General features: G+C 53.0%; 1 protein-coding gene across 1 annotated transcript in view; it reads left to right on the forward strand.

The window, feature by feature from the left end:
- The first annotated feature begins 467 nt into the window (after positions 1–467).
- Positions 468–26,538, forward strand: part of PODXL2 (podocalyxin like 2) — a 34,067-nt gene continuing 7,996 nt past the window's right edge. The window contains exons 1-5 of the mRNA XM_072875571.1: positions 468–845; positions 11,355–11,648; positions 20,991–21,883; positions 22,941–23,015; positions 26,009–26,165. Coding sequence (XP_072731672.1) covers positions 797–845; positions 11,355–11,648; positions 20,991–21,883; positions 22,941–23,015; positions 26,009–26,165 — 1,468 coding nt within the window. The 5' untranslated portion in view covers positions 468–796. The remainder of the gene's footprint in view (positions 846–11,354; positions 11,649–20,990; positions 21,884–22,940; positions 23,016–26,008; positions 26,166–26,538) is intronic.

Consider the following 26,538-nt stretch of genomic DNA (forward strand, 5'->3'; position numbering starts at 1 on the left):
TGCTGAGATACTCCAGCCTTGGAGATACTCAAAAGCCATCTGGTCGTGGTCCTGGGCAACTGGCTGTAGGTGACCTGCTTGAGCAGGGGGTTTGGACCAAATGACCTCCAGAGGTGGGGAAATGAAGCTGCCCTGGGGCAGAAGTTTTTCCAGGTTACGAGGTGAGGCGGTGGCTGAGGGCGGCACAGCGGCTCTGTGGGCCATGGGCAACTGAGGAAGGGCCAGAGGACAGATGGTAGGGGTCTGGGGACCGTTCCTGTCAGGGCCCCGATGTCTCGGCTGACAGGGAGCTGCCTTCCAGCCGGGACCTCGCCTCCTGTCCCCGCCTCGCCCGGCGGAGGGGGGCGTCGCCGGCGGGGTTTGCCGCTTCCCCCCTTCCCGCCACCGGGGGCTGATCACCCACCGCCGGCGCATGCAGCCGCGCCGCCGGCACTCGTTGTGGGCGCCGCGGGGCGCCCGGGGGCGGCGGCGTGCCCGGGCCCAGCAGCCGGGGGCGGCCGGGCCGGGCCGCGCCGCGCCGCGCCGGGAGGCGGCAGCTCCGCACCCAGAAATTAGGTGCAAATCACCGGCTGCGCCCCGCCTCCGTCCCGGCCGCTCCGGCTGCGCACCCGGCGGGCAGTTAGGACCCCCCCTCCCCTCCCGCCGCTCCCCCCGCCGCTTCCCCCGCCCCCGGAGCGGCGGGCAGCGGCGGCGGGAGGAGCCGGCGCCGGGCGGCGGCGAGGGGCAGAGCCCGGCGGGCGGCGGGGCGGCCCCGCTCCCCGTGAAGAGGCGGCGCGGCAGGGCAGCGGCCGCCGCCATGCAGCCGTTGCACCGGGCTCCGGCGTTGCTGCTGCTTCTGGCCGCCGGTGAGTGAAGGCCGGTGGGGCGGGGGTCGCCGCCATCCCTATGGGCTGGGGCGGGCTGGCCGCCGGGACCCCCCCTCCCCGCGGCGGGGCTGGGCAGCGGGCGGGTGTCGGTCCCCTCGCCGGGCACCAGAGCGCCCCGAGCACCGGGACCCCCGGCGGGGTGGCGGGTCTGCCCCCCAACCCCGGGGAACCGCGGCCCGCGATGGGTCCGGTTCCCCGGGACCTCGCGGGAGGCAGGTCCTCGTCTCCCCCCGCCCGCGAGCACCGTTGACCCCCGGGTACCGGGACCTGCGTCGGGTCCCCGTCCCCCACCCCGGCGCTCTCCCTGGGTACCGGGCACCGCGCCCCACCCGGGCATCAGAGCCCTCTGGAGCGACCGGGCTCTGCCCCGAGGGGTGGCAGGGGACCCCCGGGCTGCCGGCGCGGGGGGCTGGATGCACACGGGTTTCACCCGTGGGGGCTCACCCCGGGTCTCCCGCCCCCGAGGCGGGGCGCGCAGCGGTGCGGGGACCCCGCACGCCGTGGCCGGCACCGACGGCGCTTGCGGCGCGGGGAGCGGCCGGCCGGTGCCCTGGCCGGCAGGGTGGAGGCTGTTATGCCAGGGCTGCCCCAAAAGCGCCTTCTCTTGTATTGATGGCTTCTTCTGGCGTCGTGGTAATTTTGCTAACTACCGTGGAACTGGCACAAAGGAAGGGGGAGCCACAAATTGCTCTGCGTTCCCCCAAGAGCCTCCTCTTGAAATTTGGAGGGGAGGTAGGGTGCCAGAGAAAGGCAATTAACTGCAGGAATAATTATACTCGGAATAGTTACGAAGGCTCTGCTTCTATTTTTAAATAGTCTGGGGAAATTTCCCAACAAAGGGATCCCCCCAAAGACCCGTGAGGCTGAGATTGCCCTCTCCCTCCCTCCCCCATCCCTTTTGTCCAGAAATCTGCTTAGTGTGGAACAGGAGTTTTGAACGGGGACGTTTTTTAAAGAGTGGGGGAGTCTTTGTCTTGAGTCATTCTGGCAGGGAGGGAAGGGCTGATTTCCCAACCAGTCGCTGTCTTCCAGCACGACCGAGCTGTGATACGGTGACATCCAGCCCCCTGGCATGTCTCTCTTATTACCCCAATCTCCCAAAAATGTTCATGGGGGAATGTGTCATCTGTGGAGCCGCCCTGGCCGTGAGCTGTATGTACAGTCCCTTGCCCCTGTTGTCTGGGGCTCCCTAAAGAGAAGGGATGAAGCCTTTTAGGTTTGCAAACAATAGTGAGCTTAAAGAGCAAAATGGATCAGAAAACCTGTTGGGGTTTTGTGCCAATACTCTGTGGCACAGAAGCAATAAGCCTTTCCAGAGCCGAGCAGGGAGCCAATTTTGTGGCTTCCTCCAGGCAGGTTGTGCACATTAGGGAAAGCCTCGGGCACGGTTGGCAAAGGTCCTTTAGCCGCGTCTCAGCAGGAGACCTGCGTCCCCAAATTCAGCCAGACCTCTGCCTCCCCCACAGAGGAGGGCAAGGTGCATGGAGGGGAACTGCCATATTCCCACCCTGCCGATCTGCCGGCAAGGGTTGGGTAGCTTCCATCGCTTGGAAGCTACATTTGCTCTGCGGAGTAAGGAGACGGACCTCGTGGTGTTTTTAAAATCTGGCGGCCGAAAGGACCACAGCTGATACTGCTGTGCCGAGGGGAGGGTGTGTTTCCTATTCTGCTGAGGCTGCTGGAAACTTTCTAGTGTTGCTGTCCAGCTGGTGATGAGATGGAGGATTTGGGTCCTTGGCTTTCCCTGTGATCCTCTCTGCTGTCCTAGCAGGGAGAGGCGCAGGGGTGGGAGGCAAGCGGCAGCTCCGCGAGACAGCTCAGTTCCTAATCTAGTGAAACTGTTAATCCTGGTGGGTTGTGGCAGCTCTGGGGGCTGGACTCCGTTGGCCAGGCATCTCTGGACACCTGGACTCCTACCTAGATGGGAGGTCAGAACTGGAGATGCAGACTGCTGGGAATTTATAAATCAAGCCTCGTTGTGGTTTGCTCAGCTATTCCAGTCTGGAATAATTCAGTGCACTCCAGCCTTGCTTCTCCAGTCCCGCAGGACAGGAACGGTTAAAACCTGAGAAAGAGCTGGAGGGGCTGAGCAAGATTCCTCAACGCTGGGGGAAAGGCATGCTTCCTGCAGGAGGAAGATCCCTTAATGCTGGGGGAAAGGCATGCTTCCTGCAGCGTGCCTCCCAGCATCAGGAGCCTCCGCAGACCTGCGGGATGGGCTGAAACGGGACCTGCGCCTCATAGGGGTCCCAGCAGACCGGTGGGCAGCACAGGTCTGCCCGCAGAGCGTGGAAACATCTCTCCAGACTCTAGGGTAGCTGAACCCCTTTGCTTTTGCGAGTAGGAAAATGATGTGGTTAAAAGCAGAGGGAGAAGGGAGGGAATTGGTCTCTTGTTGTCTCCCCAGGTGCTTGTCTGCATGGGGGCTGTTTAAGTTTGGTTTTTTTTTCCCTCTGCCTGCTTAGAAGATTCCTTGTTAGCATTGTGTGAATGAGCCCAAGCTGAGGGAGTATAAATCAGAATGGATTAAAATTCCCTGTAGTCAGTTTTTCCGTGGCCTCTTCAGTGCCATAAGGAAATGTTCATTTAATTATAGGCATCGGGGGTAGAAATAACTACATTAAGCCCTCAAGGGGAAGCTGCCGGCGACGAGCTGCAGATCAGAGCGCACAAAAGTTTTTTCCACTCGCTCAGCGTGGGAAGAAGCTCCGGCATTTTGTGGGTACCTGGGTGAGCAGCAGCAGCCATGGCAGCCTGGCTGCAGGGCCGGGGGAGAGGGGCTGCGGGGAAGGTGCATCACGGCTCGCAGCTGGCGGTCGGGTGAACTTGCTTCCAGTTCTTGCTGGCTATTGAAACACGTAATCCCAAAAGAATGGAGAGAGGCTATTTGTCAGCCACACGAGCGCAGCCCGCACGGAGGCAAAGCAAACGCGTGCGTTGGTTTGTTCAGAGGGCCAGGGATGCTGGCAAGGAAGGTACGCCCTGCTGGGGCTCGGATCAGTCCCCCGCCGTCCCTGTGCCTGGCTAAGCCCCACTGTGGTTACCAGCGTTTGGGTGTACATTCTTGTTTTGGGGATAAATTTTGACTGTTGGGAAGACAGCTTTGCAGCCCTCCCTCTATATGACAACTGCAACCACTCTCTGCTCTCTCTATCCTGCCTGATGTGTTGTGAAGGTAGTCAGGACCCGTACACGTGCCCTGGGACTACCAAACCTTTGCATGAGCTTTTTTGCCTAGGATGCACGAGGTGGTTTGGAGAGTGGAGCCTCTCGGGGGTGAGAGGGCTGCGTGGCATGCCAGCCTGTGGCAGGGTGGTCGTCACAGAGCAGAGTGTAACCATTTTGTGCACAGTTTTAAAGACCTTTTGGGGTGTAAAAGGCTTCTATTGTATTTTGACCAGTGACTGTGTCTCGAGGGAAGTCCCTCCTGCATCTGCAGTAGTGTTTGCTCTGCCCGGACAGGGAGGCTTTGAAGACGAAGCAGCCACGAGCCTTTATTTGGTGTGCTGGAAATCAGACCGAGTGCCGTGGGGTACGTGGCCCAGGTTGGGACAGAGCGAGAAGAGGAAGCACAGGCCTGGCCAGGTGATTTTTAGCAGACAGATGAAATGCTTTGAGCCTGCGAGAGGGCAAAGGAATCTGCGGGCTGTGGCTTTTCTCTTAGATCAGTGGCTTTCATCCTGTGGTCTGTTAACCCCCAGGGGCCTGTGGACTGCTTTGAGGAGGCCTATGAAAGGTAACTGAGGAAAGAAAATTCACTTCTGCTGTATACAACTGTCTACCCAATGCTGTTTCCCCAGGGGCTGCATCTCCCCCCGCCCCAAGCTGGGAACTGCCACTGTCGATAGCGAGAAGCGCGGAGGAGAGCAGACGTTGCAGCAGCAGAGGAGGGAGGTGTGAAGGCTACGAGACGATCTGGGGAGGGAGCGAAGGCAAACAGTCTGGGAGACTGAAACCAAGCAAGCTTGTGACTCCCGGCATGAATGGTTGAGCAAACGGGGAAGGACAGACAGGCTTGTCTGAGTTGCCGTGACGTGCTTGCATGGAGCCTGTCCTGTGGAGATGTGTGGTGGTGCTTAGAGCAGTCCTAATGTTACTGACCGTAAGGACAGGAGACCTGACTCTTCTCGGCGCTGGGCTGAGGATGCCCGGCACCCCTGGGGGTCAGGCCCCTGGTGCACATCTGCTGGCAAAGGGCACATCTGCAGTTATCTGCAAAAGCAGGTGCATCTTCTGGCAGCAGCTTGCCATTTCCTGTGGGTATACCTGGGTCTGCGTGCTGTAGATGTTCTCTGCTGAAATGCCAAGGGAGCAAATGGCAGTCCTTTGCAAGGTAGCGCCCACTCAGTACGTGCAGACGTGCACAGCCTGTAGCCTGGTGTTTGAGCTCGCTGATTATGCTAGCTGTAAAGATTTGTAAAAGCTCAAAGATGCTGGCACAGCTACTGTGCGCTCTAGCATCTCCCTCTAAAGAGTTGTCCCATTGCAAGGGCTTCTTCAGTTGTGCCTTGTCCCTCTTGTTGGTGCAGATTGGTAAGCGTATGTGCTCCTCACAGCCCTGAGTACTTTTCCCATTGCTTTGTAAAATGTTCTGGGGCCATGGGAAGGTGGATGGTTTTAGAGGGACGCGTGGGTAGGGACCTGGTTGCTGGCAGTACCACAGGAGGATGGCAGTCTGATCTTGTTTTCTGGATCCCTAATTGGAAATGATCTCAGAGATTAGGGACCTGGCTGGATTTGTAAGTGGTCTAGTGCAGCGTGGGAGAGCAGCAATAAGGCCGTGTGGGAGCTGGACTGGGAGAGGTCTCTTAGGTGGAGCATCCCAGCATGAGTATGGTCCGTAACTCTGAGTTAGCACCAAAAGGACTTGGTCTGATACGTGGTCATCCCGTATGCTTCCCTGTGCAAGCTATTGAGGGTCTGGGGTGCAGAGACTCCAGGTGAGCGTGGGGGAATCAGCTTGGACATCCCTCAGCTGAACAACATTTTATTTTCTTCCTCCGCTGTCTGTGGTTGGGATCCTTTTTAATTATTTAAATTACTCTGTGTTTTGTTACGTTATGGAAGGGGTTTGTGCCGTTGGCTGTTCTGCCCTGGGCCCCCTCTGCCCTTGGACCTTGCTTCCCGGCTTTTCCAGGCACGGTGGTCTGGGGGAGGGAATATCCCTGGCAGATGCTTCCCTCATCTGGTCATTGTGTTTCTGTCCTAACCGATTATCAGTAAATGACCCATTCTTGACCCAGCTTTCCTAGGAAATAACATTATTGGGTAACTCCTGGGTTTGGAGTGGGCTTGAAAGGAAGGTCAACGGTAGCAGGGCCAGATGGACGTTGTTGTGGCTGCTGCATTGGCAATACTGAGATGCTCTGACCCCCCTTCCCGGGTACCCATTGTGTAACTGCGCTTGGGTGGTGGTGTACAGGCTCTGCTGGTTGGTGGTGAGGGACAGGTAAGGCAGAGCATGTGCCCCGGGCGAGTGCTCTTCCCTTCAGCAGGCTGGTCCTGCCTCCCCGGCGGCGGTATAGCCCGGGTATCCCCCGGTATAGCCACAGCACCCAGGAAGGAGAGGTAAAACCGACCTTCAGTTGGGTACACCGAAGGGCACACCCCTCTATAGGTCAAGCCGATGGGATGACATCTTAAGGGATGTTTGTGTGCGTCCTTGGAGAGAAAATTGAGGTGTGCTTGTTGTTAATTAAAAAGCGAGGAAAATTTGAAAGGCTGACACAGTCACAGCCAGATTCCGTTTCATCTCCCCAGATCCCTCCTCTCATTTCAGCTGGATACAGAGATGACTTATTTCCTCTTTCACTTCTAGTCCTATTCAGTAGGCCAGTTGGGAGCTTTTAAACAGCTGCCCCGTCCCGTGGAGAGGTGGCTTGCCTTGTGGCAAAGGGATAAAGTGGTTCTTGGTCGGCTAATGTAGAAAATACTTTGGGGTTCTTTTAGAATTGCTTAGAAATGTGAAACTGCTCTTATTCACAGCAGTTTGGGAGAGAGATGGCAGATGTTCTTTCCTCAGATTTTTTTGTTCTGCTGCTGAGCGAGACTCCCCCATCTGCCTTGTCCGGGACTGTTGCATCGAATCCTCTGCTGAGCTGAACAGAGCCAGCATCACCGCTTTGAGTTGGAGCTGTTTTCCGAGGGGCCAGTGGGGTCAGCAACTAGCAAACTCATTTCATCTGTGTATCCTCCCGGCTGGCTCTTTTCCACTGGCCTTGGAAAGGTAACACTGCGGTATTATTCCCTGTTGTTGAAATCGCCCCATTCTGCTCCTTGCAGAGGTCGAAGCATCTTTTGCAAGTCAGCATTACCTCCGCGTGTCACCTTTGTGGGTGCTAGCAGCTGGAGAGCTCGCAGCTAGCACAGGAGCTCCCATGCTGGTTTCGGTGCTCTCTCTCCGCCTTTGTTCCCTCTCCCCCCTCCACCTACCTCTCCCACTTTCTCTCCTTTCTCGCCCCTCCTCTGTCTGATCTGGGGAGGGTTTTCCCTCCCGTGCTCGCAGCCCTGCCGTTTCCCCGAAGGCTGGCTGCCCTCTTTAGCATGCAGAGCCTCATCTCCTCCAGGTTACGCAGAGGTGCTGCAAAAATAGAAATGAGAGACAAACGCCCCATTGAAGCAGCTGGCGAGCCCTGGCTCTGTTCCCTGCTCCCTCCCATCTACAGTCGCAGGGCTTTATTCATTTGTGTTTCTTTATTCCTACCACTTGATCTGCCTTTTAGAATACAAAATTGGGAGACTGATGGCTGATAGAAGTCGTCTAATCCCCGTTCCCCATCCTAGGAGGAAAATGGCCAGCCACTGATGTCTCGGGCGTAAGATTTCCTCTCTTGGTTGTGCTCCCCTGCCTCCCAGCTCAGCTCGTGCTTTGATTCTTTCTTTGCCTTGCAGTTGACAGCTGCGTTGAGCTCCTTTATGAGATGCTTGGAAGAGAAGGGGAAGGCGGCAAATCTTGGGTCCACTGTTTGGCACCCCAAGCCTTTGGGGTTTTGCTGCCGGCGCAAAAGGCGTGAAGTGGTGTCAGGATGCTGTCCGGAGGGGTACTGGTTTGTACACTGGTGCAATGGTGCTGTTAGCCCCGTGGCATTCGGGCTGCTGCTGGCACAGAGGGTTCCCCCAGACCAGCCTCTGCATCCTGTGCCTGTGGATCAGGCCCCCAAGATGTTGTCCTACTCCAAATCCACCCCAGGAGAAACCTGGCTTGCTCAGGCTGCATCTATTAATGACTCATTCTTAGGGATGAGGTGGTATAGTTTTATCTTGGGCTGAGGAGAGCAGAGCTTCCCAGTAAACAAGATAATGCAGCTTAGGGGGTTTAACTGTGTAAACACTTCAGAGTTAAATGAGGGTAAACAAACTCTCGGGATCTGAGCTTCCTGCATGGATGGGATGAGCTCTGTGGGTGCCCTGCCAGGAGATGTGGAGGTGGTGGGACGGGCTGTGGCTGAGCTCAGGAGGCAGCCCAAATGGGGTGTAGCCAGTGGAAACAAAGAGGCTTGGGCCAGTCTTTGGAGCTGGCGCAGAGCTACAGTTTGAGGCTTTGCCTAGCTGGCTGGGAGACCCAGGATGTGTATTGTAGCGTGGCTGGAAAGCCAAGACGCCACGTCAGCCACGTCTCTGCTAATGGGAATTGGGGGAAACTGAGGTGTTGGGGTGGATAAAGAGCTGACGTAGGATCCAAGCAGTCAGTTGCAGTCTCAACTACACCAAATTTTCCATGTGGCCTTGGACCTGCCGTGGTCTCGCCCCATCCTTCTGCTCCCCTTTTCTGGATAACTTTGAGAATAATGTTCCCTTTCTCCCCCTTGCTGCTCTCTGTCATGTTTGCTTAAGCTGTAAGCTCCTCAAGACAAGTGCTCTCTCCACTGGGCTGCACGGGGCTTGGCAGTGCTCTCCATTACTGATGCAGGTGTCTCGTGTCAGCCTGGGGGGAAGCCCAGTCTAGGCACCATCACGTTGGAGCCTGGTGAGCACCACTGAATCGGCACGGGGGCTGGCCTGGCCAGGTCTCTCCGGATCCATGCTCCTGCACAAGAGACGTGCAAATTCTCATTTCCAGCCGCGGGCTTCACTGTGCGTGCACAGCTGACAGGGAGCCGGCTCGTCCCCAGGGATGCCCAGAGGTGCTTTGGTTGGCTCCGTGATGCTGCAGTAGCTTCCTTCCCTTTTGATAACTCTGCCTTTGTTGCTGTTCCCTTTTTGTTGCTGCGCTGGCCTCAGCCGATCTTGCCTTGGATCAATAGAACAAAATAAATGAGATTGAGAAGTGCTGAAGCCTGGCCCAAGCGTATATGGGAAAGAGTAACCAATATTGGATTTTGCTCAGTTCAGAGAATAGTGGAGGAAGGTGGAGGGGGTCAGAGCGGGCAGAAGGCTTGAGAAATGCGTTTCTGGCTTCCAGCGTTCCCAGGACAGGTTTGGTAATCAGCCTTGCAAGTGAGCAGCAACTCCCAAACTTTTTGTGCTAACAAGTCAATATTTGCAGTGAAAGCACCAGGGCCAACCCATCTGCCGTTGCCCCACAGCTCATCTTGGCACTTGCCCTGATTTGAATTTGTCCTTCTGGGACACGGAGTCGTAGGACATCGTGGTGGGAAGGAACCTCGGGAGGTTGCCTAGTCTGTGCCCTTGCCTGAAGGCAGTTCAGCTCTGCTTAAATCGTTTCAGGCCACGTGTATGCAGGTCTGCGTGCAGCATCCAGGTGATGTCTCAGCAGTGCTTTGTAAAATCTCTCTATTTCTAATACTTCAGGACTGTGCAAGCATTTTCACATCTGCACTCCAGTGATATCTCAGAGCCGTTTCTAATACAGGAGTTTCTCCTCTTAAGACATTTCTAATGGATGGTTTCCTGTCTTATATCAGAAATGTTTGGTGCTAGTTCTCAAGGTGGTGACTTATCACTTTGTACTATTTCTTTTCATAATCTTTCTGTTATTTCCATTCTCAAAATCACCTAGTTGTACCTACAGTCTTTCTGTGCAGTGAGGATGTCTCCTTGCTTTGTGTCCTTGGCTAATTTCGTTATCATGTTCCTAATTTTTTGTTCCAAGGTCACTTAGGAAGATGTTAAAGAACAGCACATCCAAGGACAGACCTTGAGGAATTCCACTAATAGCCTCCCTCCAGCGCAAGCCTCTGTCATTTTTCATATAGCCAGTGCCTTACAATTGCCTTACAGTTTTCCTGCGAATCGGTGTCTTTTCTTGCCTCTCTTGTAATTCTGCATGAGGCACTGTGTCAGGTATTTTACTGGAGTCCAGATGGATTAGATCTGCTGCATTTCTCTTGTCTAGAAAATAAGTTATCAAAGAAAAATACCAAATTAGTCTTCATTTCAGCTTATTCAATTAGTTCAGTTCAGTGACTAGTTCATTAAGAACTGAGAAACTGAGTATGAGCTGAGAAAGCGGGAAAACTTGTCCTGTTTTCTTCTAATCTATGAATAAAAATCAGCTGTGAAGATGAGATCTTCTAGTTTTAATGTGCTGAAGAACAGAGGGCTAGGAAGCAGTTGGTTCAGTTCACCCAAATTAGTTACTTTGCTTGCTTAACAAAACTGTTTTAAATGTAAAACATGTTTTGGTAATCTCATTTTTTTCCTTATGTCTCCATATTTATCATGGTATTTATCGGTTGAATAAAGCCAAGTTCCAGGTGCTGTTTTCTTGCATTTTGATTGAAGTTCAGTATGCATGTGAATATACCTTGACACAAATCACAATTAAAAGTCTCATCTAGGAATCAAGAAGTGTCAGTCAAACCTTCTAATAGATAAAATGGGAATAACAAGGATGTAATTGTTGAAAGAAAAGTATAAAATGCAACCTGCCTCCCTGCTTAGCGTTAGGTCCATGTTTGCTGTTGGTACATTTTAATTCTTACCTGTGACAGTCAGCCCTTCCTTATGAAAACGAAAAATGTGAATGCAAAATGAACTTCAAATCAATGACTTAAAAATAGATTTCCAGTCTGCTGATTTAAAACATGATTAATATTGGTGATGTAAATAATTTTGGTTTAAATCTGTCCCCCTGCATATAATATGGCTGCAGATCAGGAGCCTGGGTGACAGTCGGATAGGAAACTGCCATTGACTTCACAGGGCCAAAATTTCATGGCTTAAGTGTGAGGCATTCCACCTCCTCTCGAGGGTGGGTGATTAACAAGGCACCCCATCCTTTCCAAGAGGCAAAAAACCTCGGCGAGGGTGAACCATCACTGCCCCATTGAAGTGAGGTGCCCCAGGCTGGGTGGCTGCTTGCCACCAGCTCCTCCTGGGTGTGAGTGCTCCTCTGCATGGTTGTGGGTGTTTCCCAAAATACCCTGATTTTCCTCATCAGCTGAGAGCACAGCCGGTCTGAGGGGCAGGTTGCCCCCGAGGCAGGCGTGCACAGCAGGTTGGTTGGGCAGGAGCAGGCTGTAAGGAGAAGACAAGCCCAGTGGGTGTCAGTCCTATCTCTGATACGGGTTTACTGTCATTATACAGGGACCTTGTGTCTTTGCCTTGCTTCCTCGGAGGAGCCAACCGCCGATGGCCTCACGTCAACTTCCCTGCTGGAGTTTGCCATGATGTCGCACCTGGAGGCCATGAATTCCCACGAGCAAACCAGCCCGGAGGCTGCAGAGCCTGATCTTGCCCCTGGCTCTCTCCATGCTGCCCCGGGATCGGGCTTTGCCAGCGAGGAGAATGAGGAGTCCAAGATCTTACAGCCCCCGCAGTACTTCTGGGAAGATGGGGGAGAGCTCAACGACTCCAGCCTGGACCTGGGACCGGCAACAGGTAGGTTATTTTTACCCCATTCTTCCTCCCCGCTCTGCAGGGACTCTGGGGAGGTGGAAGGATGCAGGGATCTGTCTTCCTGCTTTGACAGAACTCTCGCTAAGAGGGCCTGAGATTAAACGTCAGCTCTGGTTTCTCACCTCAGTGCCTGATGTGTCCCCAGTGAACCCTGAGCAAGCACAGGCTTTAGAAAGCAAGTTACATCTGAGCCTTTATTCCTGAGCTGCTATGAGCTGGGAAAAGTATTGCCTCCACCTAGTTTCCCATTGCCTCATGCCCTTCTTTCTCTCTTTCCTTCCCCCTTTTATGCTCTATTTTCTCTCCCTTCTGTCTGTGGCTGTCACTGAAGCACAACCTAAAGGTCTCAAGACTCCAGCTCAGAGATCAAGGCCACCTTGGGGTTTGAGTGAAAGCTGGGTTCCCTGGGCCAAATTCTGGATTCCTCACTCTGTGACTTCAGTGGAGATTTCGCCCAAGAGAAGACAGCAGATTTTCTCCCTTGGGCAGCTGTCCTGTTGCCTACCCTGTCCTGCCTGCTTCCTGGGGAGTCATGGCCAAATTGAGTTTCGTTAGCATTTGAGCTTGCTTTCCTCTGTGGAGTGTTTTCTGAGACCATCGAGTCCCCTCAGTGGTCTCCCCTGAGCCCCTCATTGGCTTCGATATGCTCTCAGAGAGAGGGATGGGGGGAAGGAGGAGGAGCGTTGCAGGGTTTCCAGTAGCTTAGGAGATTATTTCACATGCTCCTGCTCTTAAGTGTCATGTGGGGCATGTATTAAGTGTAACCCAGGAGCCAGGCTTCAGCCTTTTCCCTCCTCCCTTATCCGGTATCGTTGCCTCCCTCTCAGCAGGTCTGACTGAGGTCTGCAATTAGAAAGCACAAGTCTTGTTTTATCTTCACTCCTATTTCTGTGACCTTAAAACAAGACCTGTGCTCACAGAGGGCTGAGGGCTGCCGCAGTGCTATGGCTCGGGCTGCCCTCTGGGCTACAGCGCACGCTGTGCGGGGCAAGGGCCATCCCAGCTGAGGTCTCCACTGCCCTTTGCTCACTAACATCGCTGCTGAACTCATCTGGCCGTGCTCGTGCTGCCCTGCGGCTCCTGTGGCCCCCGGGGCACTTGCAGGCCTGGCCGTGGGGAAGCTGTGGAGGTGCTGGGGGTGGATGGTGCCTCTTCCTACCAGCGCATCCTTGGGACATGCTCTGCCTTAGCCGCTCTCGTGCGCTGGCAGAGTGCTCAGCGGCGCTTTTATTTGTGTGCCAGCAGGCACCTGCGTGTACTCACAGATCTGGACGTGACTTGGAGAACAGCATGTGCTTGTGCATTGAGAGCGAGATGCACTGGGTACCAAACCCAGCCTCGCCTCTTGCACGTGCCTCGCCCCATTTATATGCAGAACGTGCTCCTCTCTCCTTCCGTTCTTGCCTGCAGTGCTTTCCTTCATGAACAGATGTGCTCTTTCAGCTGTCCTTTATGCGTACCCTGCCCTATCCAGTGCCCAGCTAACCACTTCTGTGCTTCCAAGCGCTTTTTTTTTTCCCCTGGCCGTTGCTGTGTCCAGAGCTCATGTCTCGGTGGCATTTCAGAACCTTGGTTAATAGAACAGTTTGAATTATTCAAGAGCTGGGAGCCCATTTCTACTTAAAATTTAATTAGAAACCTGCTGTGTGTCATTTTACAATAAAGGATATTGTAATAGCATCCCTAAATTGGGCAGCCTTCTCCTGTCTTGCAAAGCCTGTGCATGAGAGGTGCCTACAACCACCGGATCTTACGTGCTGCATGTGTGATAGATGCCATGTGATACCTTGTGGAACTGTGTGATGACATCTGTTAGGTAATTTTCAACGTATAAATCCATTAAACGCTTTCAAACAGCTGCTGTTTAAGAAAAAAAAAAGTTTATGGTATAAGTTTTCCTTACGTGGGATTTCTCTCGGAACAACAGTGAAGTTTATCCCGGCATAGTTGGTAGCTCTGTCCCAGGCACAGATTTCAGACCTTGTATCAATCAAGGCATGAAACAGGGTGGTTATACTACTGGAGAGAGGAAATTCCCTGCTATGAAGAGAGACCTGTGCTGGCTTCTTTCTGTGTTTGGTGTAAAGATATTGGGCCTGGAATTGGTGGTCTTGTTGCAGATAGGCCAGACCTCTTGCGATTTCAAAACTGCATTAGTCATCTCTCTTTTTTTTTAATGTCCTTCTGAAGTCTGTGTGGGGAGAATCCTCTGCCTTTGTGTGACTTTGAGGCTGCAAGAGATAAAAAGTAATAACAATCTGCAGCTGGTGCTCTCTTTTTTTTTTTTTAAGTGCACTCGAACATCCTTTAAAAATATTTCTGGAAAACATGGAGCGTCTAGGGCCACCTGTTAGTCCATTAGAAAGTGAGAACAAACCCCCGCTGGCAGAGCACAGCTCAGCCTGGGGCTCTGATTCTCCTGAATAATGTGCTTTTGCTGATTTATGCTACGGAACAGTAAATCTGTATTGACATCAGTGAGTGCCAGCCTGTGGAAGGACCCTGAGATTTGTCTCATTCTGTCTGAGTGTGCGTAGAAGTGCACGCTTGCATGTGTGCTAACCCATGCACAGCTGCGACCCAGTGGAGCTGCATCTAGAAGAGATGGATTAGGTCTGGTGGGAATGTGGGTGCCATATCCTTATGGAAAGAAGCAGCGTGTGACTCATACCTCAGCCAAGAGGCAAGTCAGTGGAGCTGTGAAGCTGTTACTTCTGTATCCCACTGCCTTCAGGCTTCCAGGGAACCCAGAAGCTTCTCAGGTTGTAGTTTGCGTTTGGCTGCTTTGTTTCATGTTTGGTATCAAATTGGCCTGAGCCACATATCAACCCTGAAGATAAGAGTGGACCTGCAAGGACTTGCATCTGGCCCTTCTTGTCCTCCTTTCCCTTCTTCCCCCCTTCCCTATCTTGTTTTGCCTGGAGGCTTCCAATCCCCCATGTTTCCTACTGTCACACTGGATTTCCTGGGCAACAGATGCAACATCTCTTCTGGCCTTAGGGCTAGAAGATGGGAGTCATTAAGGCTGTAGGTCCCTTTGAGTCCCTGATTTTTAGTGAAAGAGTTATATGGTGGCATATCCATCCTGGAGTGCTCCCTGGTTTGCACCTCTCAGTGTTCTCCTTTGGCTCAGTCAGAACACAGTGGCCCACGTGCTCCCCGTCCGGTGAAGGCTCTAGGTTGAGTCAGCCTGATCGTTAATTGCTGGGAAGTGCAGGCTCCCAAAAACTGATGCAAGACTTGTGAACGTCTGGTGAGTGAAGGCACTTAGTCCCTCTCCTCCCTCGCCCAACAGCTGAGCCTCCAAGGATTGGCGTGCATCACCACGTCTTCCAGCGTGATGGCGGGCTGGCGTGAAGCTCGCTTCATTACAGCCGGGATCTGCTCTTTTAGCTCCAAGGTTGTGCCTTTGAAGACCAAGGCATGACTGCGCTGGGAGCTATCAAATCTAGTCTTCTAGGTTGGTGATTCACTAGGATGGCATGTGGCACTTGGAGGGGGGGGATTGTAATCTTTTAATTATTCATAGTAATTAGCAGAAAGGATTTCTAGGAGAGCTAGGATGAGGGATAGCAGGACAGACAAGTTAGAAGGACTGTATTCAAAGAAAAGTAAGTTTTCTGACCAGCTAATGGGATAAAATATCTTCTGTTCCCAACTCTTCTCTGATAGTGGGATTCACTTCCTTCTGTGATGAATTACTTGCCTCTGGCCAGAGAGATCTCAGTATCTCTCAGCCTTACGGAAATCTGCCTCTTCATCCAGACTGACAGCAAATCTGCAGTTCTTAATACCATCTTCAACCCAAGCATTAATGAAATGAAGCACCTGGTAAAGACTGTCTGCATAAGAAGCTTAGCGCTGAGCAGCCCCCTGCCTGAGCTCAGCTCCTGGGATGCCTCGTGTTTACGCCCTGGTTTAGTGTACGCTGACACGTTAGGTGATCTATCTTGGGACAAGCCGTCTCGACCGAGACGTTGCTGGCAAAGGCTGACCTGTGACAAAGAGGGTTTCTCTGTGCATAGTGTTATTCTGGTGCAGCTATCCCTGCCCGACTCTGTGTTGGGGTGAGGGTGGCTTATTCTAGCCTTATTGCAGTTCATGTACGGAGCAGGAAAAAGGCACGGGGCTATTTGGGAAGAGCTGTAGCACTTGGTGCCCAGTGTCTACCTGAAGCAAATTCCAAGCATAATGAGACCCTTTGCTACCCTGGGTCTCTCTTTTAACTATGATCCCTTTTGTGTATGTGGACTAGTCTTGGAGTCGCAGATAGTAACTTCTCCTAGCTCTTCTGGAAGATTAGGATATTAGCCCCAACTGGCTCAATTCCAGCACGAGTAATTGCATTTTGCCTCTTTGAAATCCCCCTGCAGTTTCAATCGGATGGAGTATGCCTTTTTGCAGTAAGCCTCACTGCTCTATACTGCAAAACGGCGAGCAGATGCCACCTCAGACCTGGCTGCATTTTAAGCAGCGAGTAGAGTGCACCTTGCAGTTCTCCAAGCTGGCAGGTGCTTTAGTGTGAATGGTGCTGTCCGGCTGCGGTCTGGCGGTGGGAGCCCAGGAGTGTTCTTGTCTTTATTACAGTGCCTTCTAGTTATCAGTAATTCAATCGCTGGTTAACATGATCTTCTAGTTTAATCCCATAAAGACCTTATGGTCAGGTTATGTGTACTAAAAACAGTGAGGGTCACCCTTTTTCTGAGCTGTCACAGTTGCTTTAAACAGCTCATAGTGGCAAATACAGGGTAGGGAACCTTGTAGTGCGATAGCTGAGACCAGCTCTTCTGAATGAAGGAGGAGCAGAAATGTAATGAATTAAATGTCTGGCAGGGGGGAGTCGTGCTTTGGCACAGTGCCAGGTGTTGGCCCATCTGGTGTCAGGGAAGTTTTGGTATTGATTGCAGAGGAAGCAGGACATTGCCTAAACGGTGTCCCTTGCAGAGGTTTGGAGCTCGTGCTCACCTCTCCCAGGGCAAATCGTCTCCCCAGGCGAAGGAAGTGAATCTGTGCGAGCCAGACCTAGATCTGCTGGGAGATGCAAAGGGCAGGACTTGGAGTGGCAGGGGGGCTGTGCAAGATCGTTTCTTTAGAAAATAGTGCCTGAGGGTCTTTGCAAGAGCTTGGAAGAGAAAAGCTGGAGGAGGGTTGGGGGAGACGAAGACAGCTGGATGCTGCAATGTGAATAATATCACTACTGATGGAAAGCATTAAGGGGTGTAGCTAAGGATGTGGTGGCAAGGAGGTGAGGTGGAGGTGTGGAATTTCGTATCGGTGAACCAGACTCCCAAGGGGATGGTGTGACTGAGAAGCTCTGGGAGAGAATATGACGTGGAGCTGTGGCTGCCTGCTATACTCATCAGGTCTATCCCTGCTAGACCAGAGATGCTGAGACAGTTTTGTGGCTCCAGCAGGCAGTTGTCCTGAGCTGTCCCGCTCTGTGATCAGGCTGGCTCCATCGTGGCTCGCTGCTCTTGTTTGTGGCTAGAAGGGGTACGTGGCACATGCAACCTCTGCCTGTGGTCACAAGGTCCTCTTGTGCTCCAGCCTACTGCTGATCTTGGTGGGAGACTTACAAAGCAGACCCTGGCAGGGAAGGAGCTGGTGATATGTGCCGTTACTACCTCCTCCCTTCTCAGGCACCCTTCTCTTTGGCAGTGCTCTGCTTCCTCGCTGAAATTAGATGAGGTGATAAACGAGCCTGACGAATCTGGCATTGTAGCCAGCTCCGTAATACCTGTCTCCTTTAACAGAAGACTCTGCCCCACTTCTGCGGCCTGAGCACAGGTCACCTGAGTCTGCCTGGCTTCCCTGTTCCTTGGTTGCTGTTTCTTTCCACAAAAGCTGGTGGGGATGGGAGTGGATAGCACTGGCATAGGTAGGTGGGAGGGTGCACTTCCATGTGCCCAGCGCATGGGAGCCAGGTGTAGAAGGGTCTCCTGAGGGTAGAGGACAACCAGGTGGGCCGGTGGGTTGCAGGGTCTAGGAGACCACTTGCTGAAGGGGAACAGCTAGCTGAATGTTGGAAGGTGCTGCTAAAAATGAGAGATACTCTTTGAGTCCCCTTAGGGCTGGGGGGAAGGGGAATCAAGGGAAATGCTGAGAAGACTCTTCCAGTGGGGAAGGTCTTAGCTCTGCATTACACAGATGAGTGACAGAAACCAGCTTGTCTGGAAGGAGCCTTGGGAAGATGATGCTGGGACCAGCTTAGTGGCTGGGATCTTACCAAGGAGATGGACAGGGTGCAAAAAGTCCTTCAAATCATAGAAGAGGGATGTAAACTAAAAGAAAATTTGAGTGCCTTAGAGACACTCATATCTGGAGAAGTGGACAGACACCCTTGGTAGTGAGACAGTAGGAGGTGATTCCAGACAGGAACTAAGTGTCTAGCTGGAAAGTCTGGCAGGAAGGATTGACTCACCATCCCTGAACCTCTGAACCTGGAGAGTGATTGAACCCCTTTGGGAACTGGGTTGCACGGAGGGCTCCTTGTTTTAAGGAGCACAAACCAGCACAACTCTGACCAAAACGGCTCGAGTTTCATTGTTCTCCATGCGAATCTGAATAACAGCCCTCGCAAGACTTGAAGGGAAGTGAGGTTGTAAGCAGTGGGGTCTTATGAACCAGACAGGAGAAGGATGCTCCCAGCTTAGCATGCAGGGTAGTGGAGAGCCTGGTGGCCAGTGGGGATGTTAACTCAATTAGCAGTGAGTGTGAGGGTTCCTGTGTCTGCTTCTGCCTTGTTGATTTGTTGGCCCAGAGAAGCAGCTCAGGTTTCAGTCTTTGGGTGCCTTGTAAGACAGAAGCCTGCTGGGAGAGAGTGGGATGGGTTCTCCCTGAGCTTCCATCGCCCTGGAGAGATGGCAGAGGCGGCAGTCCCTCCGGCATCCTTACATCTTGTTGGTGGAGAGGCGGCATGGCTGCACCATGTGGGGCTTTCCCCCACGGGATCTAGCTAAGCCGTGACAGAGCACCTTAAGGAAAGGTCGAATGAGTGAGTTCAAAGGAGAGCTGGCAGGCCAGGAGCATTTCTAGCTCCCATGGGGCAAACCTCATGCTGCTTTTTCCCGGTTTGTTTTTTTGCTGTGCCCATCTGCCAGTTCTTGCTCTCCTCCAAGTGGGAAGAGAGGCAGGGAAGAGAGGAGGTGCAGAGGAGTTGAGAATAGCTGAGAGTGTCTTTAGGCAAAGAAGATGGCAGATTGGATCACTGATCCTTGAGAATAACACCTCATCTAACAGGGCCTTGTTTTAAGGGGCAAACCCCCCACTTTTCACCCACGTCAGTGCAGGCAGGGTTCCTCCTGCGGTTAGAGTTTTTGGTGCAAACCCTGAGTATCCCTGCAGCAGGAGGAGCAGCAGAACCCTGGGAGATGCACTAAACCTTCACCATCTGTCTGAAGAGGGTCCCAACCTAGTGTCCTCAATCCCGTGGTCTGTGGCTGTTCCTGCCGTTAACCACTATCCGTCTAGCAAGGCAGTGGCTGTGGCTGCAGACACTGGGACGTGTAGCTGTTGGTAGGGGCCTTTGGGAAGACCAGTGCCAGGCAGCAGAGGGGAGATGGTTTTTGTTTGTCTGTGCTGCTGCTGATTGCTCTTACCAGCCTCCTTGGCCTCTGAGGGAGCATCACCAGGTAGGCTGTTGGGTAGCAGTAATCTTTCAGTCCTCTGGGTCTTTGGGTCGAGTCTCAGTCAGGATGGGTGCTCTCTATTGAAACACAGCGGCAAAGCAGACATTGCTTCTGCCTGCCGTGGTCAGTAGATCTCGGTGGCCTGTTTGCAGCCAGAACTGGGAGACAGTCACCACATCGTGACCCTGAGGGTCAGCAGCTGGATCACGCTCATCTTTGGGCAGTATCTGGAGGGAGCTGCTGACAGCACGAAGGGAATGAGCTGTGGATTAGGGAAGCTACTTGCCAGCTGAACAGGAGCATCTTTGCACCTCCTGCTGAGGGTGGAGGGAGCAGCGTGGTTCTCTGCTCCGGAGGGATGGGGAGGAGCATGCAGGAGCAGCATGGGCAGTCCTGGTTGCCAGGGAATATCCAAGGCAATGGATGTGTCTGCTGACATGGCCCTCCCTGCCTGGGAGCTGGCACCCACTCCGGCAGCAGCAAGCGATGGATTGGAGTCAGGGATGCATGGAGGTGCCTTGTGCAGATCTCTGTAAGGCATCCAGACAGCTGCTGCCCACTGTGCGCACTGGAGCATCATCTGCTTTGGCAGGCAGGAGGGGAGATGGGGGCCTTGGGGATTTCAGACAGTCACTTAATAACAGTAGGGTTCTAGTTTCTGGCTGTGGAGGGATCCTTCCCTTTCTCAGTCAGAATATGTGCTGTGCTCATCTTGGGGATGAGCTCCTGAAACTCCTGAAACGGAGCTCCTTGGTTACAGGCAATTTCTCAAGAAAGATGAAGGTTGATTTATGCCTGCCACTCTGAGCTTAATGTGTCTGATATTAGAGATACTCTCCTTACCCTGGGATCCCAGCTCCTTACTGGGCTTCCAGAAGAAGCCACTGCCTGCTCTGACCTTACATTTGTGAGGTGCATCTTTCTCCTTCAGCATCTACATTTGTCTAGCAACATCACATGCATTCATGGTCAGAGCCACAGAACAACCAGGGGCTGAAGCTGGAGGGAGGGAAGTTAGATTTGGCTCCTGTTTCTGGCTTCTGTTTCCCTGCAGCAGAACTGTTCCTTAATGAGATGGAAAACTCATAATGCAGATGTTTGTGGGATGACTTTTCTGCTGTGAAGTACTGTACAAGCTGAAGTTCTGCATTTCAAAGATGCCCATGCTGATTCAGGTTTTGGTGGTATTACTTGGGCGTGCCAGGGAGTAGGATTTGATTTGCTGGGCCGTTGTTTCTCTTCCCTAGTATTTCCCATTTAGCTGTGTCTGACTGCTGCTACCACCCAGTATCTTTCTGAATCCCATGTGAAATTAATCCCTGGGTCCTAGCTTAATTCTTAACACTCATAACCTCACCTTGGAGATGCCAGGTATCAAAGCTGTTATTTGCAGATTTCCTGGCTAGCAAGTCTGTGAAAACACCTTCAGGACAGAAAGGAGTGGGGAGAATGAACATGTGAATTATCCCTAGGGAAAGTGGGATTGCTGGGATGGGACAAGGAGCTGGGGAAGTGCAGAAGGTTGCACTGTGCTTGTCAGATGGGATTGTTCTTTTCAGTGGCAGGCTACCTGCTCTTAGAGGATCTCCACCATTTGACCGCATCTGTGGCTAGACACATATAATGGGGCCAGCTCTCTGCCTTTCAGAATTCATGGTTACTTGGGATGTGACGTGTCTTCTGGATCTCTTTTTAGATTACAGCTTTCCTGCTGCATCTCAGAAGGCCCTGCTGAAAGGGAATGGGACACAGGTGAAAAACAACTGGGAAGCAGCCACCGTCCAGCCGCCAGCAGAATTTGTTGAGCCTGACTTGCACACGCCTTTCTCCAGCACGCTGGAGGAAGAGGAGGGGTTGCTCCCTATAGACCACTCAAGAGGAGGAGTGGAGAGCCTCCAGACCTCTGGGCCAGAGGTTACATCTTCTGAACCACTGGGCCAAGAGGACTCCTTCTCCCTTCTTTTTTCCACAGCCTCTGCCAGGCCAGGTGTTGTGACTGAGGCAGCCGTAGGAGGGCAAGAGGAGGACTCTGTTCCTCCAGGCTTAGACCTTGGGAGCAGCATGGGACCAGGTCTTCTGCCTGTGTCCTCTATTTTTTCTACTACTACTGCAGCGAGGTCTCCCAGTATTTCAGAAGAGCCCTTTGAGGTGACAGCTGGGGACACGTGGGCTGTTGGGGGAGCAGATTCGGAGCTGACTCTGACTACCACAAGAGCAGAGCTTGCAGAGACCACGGTGGAGGCTGGTGGGGAAGAGCATTCAGCCAGAGAGGAGGTCTCAGAGACCACGGTGGGGTGGGAGATGCTGGAGCCCACAGTGCTAACTGAAATGGAGCAGACCACGGAAACGCCTGTGGGGACACCCTCTCCTGGAGGCAGCTCCCCAGGCACCCAGACTCTTTCTGGCAGTGAGCAGCACCCCGCTTCTGCGTCTCCATGGGACAGGGCTGACGAGCCTGCGCTGGATCCCATTTGGAATGACACCGAGTCAGCCACTGAGACCGTGGCCGCAGAGAGGAGCTTGTCACCGCAGGCTGGGGACGCCCGTGTGGCCATGCTGCCAACAGAGCTGCCCTGGGACTCGGCACAGGTAGCGCTGGGAGCAGGGAGTGGGTGGGAGGTTGCAATGGAGATATTTGGGTACTTCTCTCTGGAGGGGTTGTTTAACCCCTTAACCTTGCCCGTGTCCTGAAGTCTGACTGGTGGAAGTAGCTTCTTCTGTTCACCCAGCCAAAACTGAATTTTGGGGGATGTTTTTTACAGCACTTCTTAAGGGTATCCATCATCCTTGGTGAAAGCCCTGCCCCCTAACATCTTCGCCAGCAAACTGCTGCACAGAATCCTGCTTCTAATAAACACCTTCCCTCTGGGGCATGCACAGCAGCAAAAGCTCCTTGTTTCCTCAGCCTGCATTATTGGAAGTGTCAGGACAAAAACGGCCCCAAGGATTTCTGGAAAGGGAGTGAGAAGGAAATGCTATTTTTGCTGCTGCTGCCTGCAGGGACCAGATGCAGAGCAGGTGGAGCAGGGTACAGAGATCTGTGAGGATGTTAGTCTAGGAGAGCCCGTGGGAGAGGAAGTGTGAGGTGAACTGCAGTTCCTGAATCCAGCAAACTGGCAGCTGGTTGAGGGAAGATAGGTAGCAGGAGCTGGCTCGTGAGAAAGTACCAGGGAAAGTGCTTAATTTTGCTTTCTGCCTCGTGGTACTCGGGACCCTGAGCAAGTGACTTAGTCCCTCTGTGCGTCCAACCCTGCCTGCAAAGTGCTGCCCCGTCTCACCAGTTTAAGGACCACAGAGGCTCCTGCTTAGGTTTTGTGTTGTGTTAAGTGCTGATCACGTACAGGGTAAGGCTGCAGGCTAGAGAGCTTCCCACTGAGCACCTGAGTCCTCCTGGAGTCTCGATACAGGTGGAAGGTAAGCTGGGCTGTGGCGAGCTGGCACAGTACCTTGTCCTTGCCCCATGTGGTAGCACTGAAATAGCGTTTCCTCCTTAGTGCAGAGAGTTAGAGGACAGTTACTTCCTTTGAGAAGTGTTTCTCTGGGGTATGGCACAGCCCCTTGCTCCTGTCCCTTGTGTAGCCCGTGCTTTCAGCAGGAGAGCTGCATTTGCTACCCAAACCCAGCTGTCTCTGTCTTGTCTCTCCAGGTGATCTGCAAAGACTGGAGCAACCTTGCGGGGAAAAACTACATCATCCTGAATATGTCGGATAACATTGACTGTGTAAGTCAGTGCAAAGAGATTTGATAGCATGGGGGGAATAGTGCTTAGAGGTGTGGAGGCAGGCACAGCTCTTGCTGTCTGCTTTCGCTACAAAACATTTTAAAAGCACTAAATCTCGAAGTCTCTACAGAGGCTGTGGAGAGAAGGGGAGGAGGACAGAAATATTCCTGTTCCCCAAATGGGGAAAGAGTGGGTGGAGAGAGAGGATTTTGCTTAAAGTCTAGCACGTCAGTCCTGTATTGGATTTTGACTAACTCCTGGCTGCTAGTCTGTGCCAGTCAGTACCTGGATTGTCATGAGACATGAGAGCTTTTAACATCGCACCCCTTACTGGTAGGAAACGCGGCAAGACTGAGGTGTGAGTCTCCTTCCCTCTCTGCCTTTGCCTTCCTCTCCTTCCAGGATATAGTAACGTTCTTCTGATGGCTCAGAGGAATAGGGACTCCCCATTTGCAGCGTGAATGGTTCAATGTCAAGCAGCTGTCACTAAATCTTCCTTAAGTGCCTCTTCTCCCCACCCCGTTATCTTGTGTGTTATCTGGGTGTGTTAACCAGCCACACTCTGCTAATCCAATGCCTGTCCATCCATCCCCATAAAGCTGCAATTAATTCATGAGGCCAGAGCCCCTTGTGGTTCCCTACTAGAAGGGCTCGTTCACCTCTGCTGGGCCTTTTATCAGGCACTTTAAAACCAGTTGTGAAAGGCCTGCGGTCAAGGTGCCTTTCATAATTCTAAGAAATTATTACGAGCCTGACAGCCCGAGACCAAAATGTTTCATCGGGGAACCGTGTTCTGGCCTTGTGTGTCTGCACTCTCGCTTGCTGCGGCTCCTGCTCTGGGCAGAGCCGGCTGGTTTTGTCACTGCAGGGTGGCTCTGTGGCACTGACCTATTTTCACTACTGGTGAGTTGTTGGGGATTTTTTTTGGGGTGTGGTTTGGGATTTTTTTTTTTTAAGGTGAACCTTTTGGGGACAGGGGGAATGGGGGAATTCCTATACACAATAAAGCATGCTGACTGCTTTAAGGGTAGATGAAAAGTCAGTCTCTCTCCTCCTGATTTAGGCAAACCAGTTTGCTCCTTGGAGGGTTTTGAGTATCTCTGCTACAGTTCACAATTGCAACTCAGAAAAGCAGTCCTTGAAAACCAGAGTCCTGCTGCCCTGTTTCCTCCATGTTCTAGTCCCTGTTGCTCTTTCTGCCATCTCTGTGGAGTTTAAATGCTGGTTAATTTTGTAATGCGTAGTAGCTTCCTTCCTATGGTCACTTGCACTTGTGTTGTTTAAACCACTGGAAGGGTGAGAACTGAAAAGCAGATGTGCAAATGTCTCTTGACCAAATTGTGTCTTTACTGTTGAATCCTCAGTTCTGCCTTGCTGGAAGAAGACAGTGCCCTGGGATAGGCAGGACTGAACTGTTTTTCTACTTGATTTCATGTTTCAAAACATATTTCCCAGCGAATGATTTGTGCCCTCCTCCCCCTTATTCAAAGGGACACTTGTCAACATACATATTTAACATGAACATCGCTTCCTTCCCTGCCTCCCCCTACCACTTTGCATGGCTGAAGCTGGAATCAAGCTCTTCTTTCCACTGATGCTGATGCAGTTTGTTTCCTGCCCATGGTGATTTGCTCAGTTTGGGCAACTCACCTACCCTCTGCCTGTCCCTTTTGTTTTCCGGTTTCTGTATCCGAGCCCTGTGGTGTTTGGATTTCCAGGGTTGCGAGGGAGAACCTGCGTTGCGAGTGCTGTAGTTTAAATCGGTGTGAATGGGGATTCCTCGCGTATTTCCTATGTTTTGATGCCCTGATCCGGTGTGGTACCGAGTTCCACTGAAAAGCCGAGGGTCATGGAGTATGCTTAGCCCCTTCCAGAGGGTTGCACCTTGAGCTTTAATGTTCTTCATAGCGCCAGGCTTTTCCCTGCTGCGTGTCTGTATTGCTGGGTTAAGCTGGCAGCCCGTTTATCTTTCTCATGGGCTCTGGGCAAGGCAGTCACTTCAGTCTCTTCCCGGGCACATCTCCCACTCAACATACCTGGGAATTTTGCCCAAGTGAGGACTGCGGGATCTGACCCGACAGCGGTACCTGGCTACACATCAGGAGGTGACCTCCACCCCGGCTCACCTGTGTTCAGGCTCCTTCACAGCTCCCTTTTCCCCACCACGTAGAAACATCGGTGCTCGGTATCAGCGTTCTGCAACCTCTGCGCTCCCCATCACTACAAACATCTCGCCCCTGCCCTCCTCCTGCTCTTGGGCTAAGCTGCTTCCCCTTCCTCCGCATCCCCCAAAATGGAGCCGCGGGGCCGCGAGCCGGTGCCGCAGCTGAGCGGCATGGCACTGCGTCCTGGCACGGCTCCTCCCGCCTCCCCGTGCCGAAACCCGTCACCGGGTGAGACGAGGCACTGGCAGGCCCTGGTGATTCAGGCCCCAGTCATCAGTGTCTTTTCCAATTAGGCCATTTTCAGCACAGGCCTGTGCCTGCCCTGAGCGCTTCGAATTGCCATGGCAACAAGAGCTCTCCATTTTATTAATCATCTGTGTGGCCTTCAGGTTGGCATGGCAACTAGAGATAAGAATAGAAACACCGGAGTGAGAAGGCGGCAAAGGAGCCTGCCCAGGGATGGCTGGAGCACGTCAGGCGGAGCAGCACCCGCTGGCCCAGCGCTGGCCATGGGGAAGGGCCTGGCTGCTTCCTTCTCGCCTGGCACGATAATGTCGGTTCGGGATCCCTGTGCGCTGGGGGAGCTGGGCTCGGCACGCTGTGGGGCGTATGGCGGCCGCAGGAGCCGAGGAGGAGGGTTGGTGTGTCAGGAGACGCGTGTGGGTCCAGCCTGGGGTGCTGGGGATGTGCAGGGAGTGTTGCACCAGGTTTGGCATTGCTGGCTTTTGGGCATGCCAGGGGTCTCGGCCACGCAGCCGTGCCGGCCCTGCAGTGCTACATCTGCCCTGTTCCCTCCGTGCACTCACCAAGGTCCCTTTCCTGCGGCAGGAGGAGTTTCGGCTGGAGAGGGGTCCCCAGCTGTTGGCACTGGTGGAGGATGCCTTCTCCAGACAGGCGGATGGACCGCAGGACCGCTGGCTGATCTCTCTGAGCAAACCCAACGAGAACGACAAGCACTTGCTAATGACACTGGCGGGGGAACAGGGTAAGTGCTGGGAGAAGGAGCCCTCCCGTGATGGGCGGGTGTATTTAAGGGGCTTTCAAATGGAGGTGCTCAGCCATGTTGGAAGGAGCTTTTGCTCTCCAGTCCATTTCAATCCCACTAGTTCCCAGTGCTAACTGGACTTGAGGATGGAGGGGGACCGAGGACATAAGAACCATTTTTCTTCACATCTGCCTTCTGGCTTGTCCCTCGCTGCTTGCACAAAGCTCCATCTTCTGCTCTTTGCCTCCTGCTTTGCTCCCTCCCTGGATTGCCTTCACTTGAGCATCCATCAGCTTTATCCTGGTGCTTATATACTCTCCTCCATGGGCAGGCCACTGCAATGGCAGGACATGACAGCCTGCTCTTAGTTCAC

Source organism: Ciconia boyciana, chromosome 11, assembly GCF_034638445.1.
Source record: "Ciconia boyciana chromosome 11, ASM3463844v1, whole genome shotgun sequence".
Classification (NCBI taxonomy): Eukaryota; Metazoa; Chordata; class Aves; order Ciconiiformes; family Ciconiidae; genus Ciconia; species Ciconia boyciana.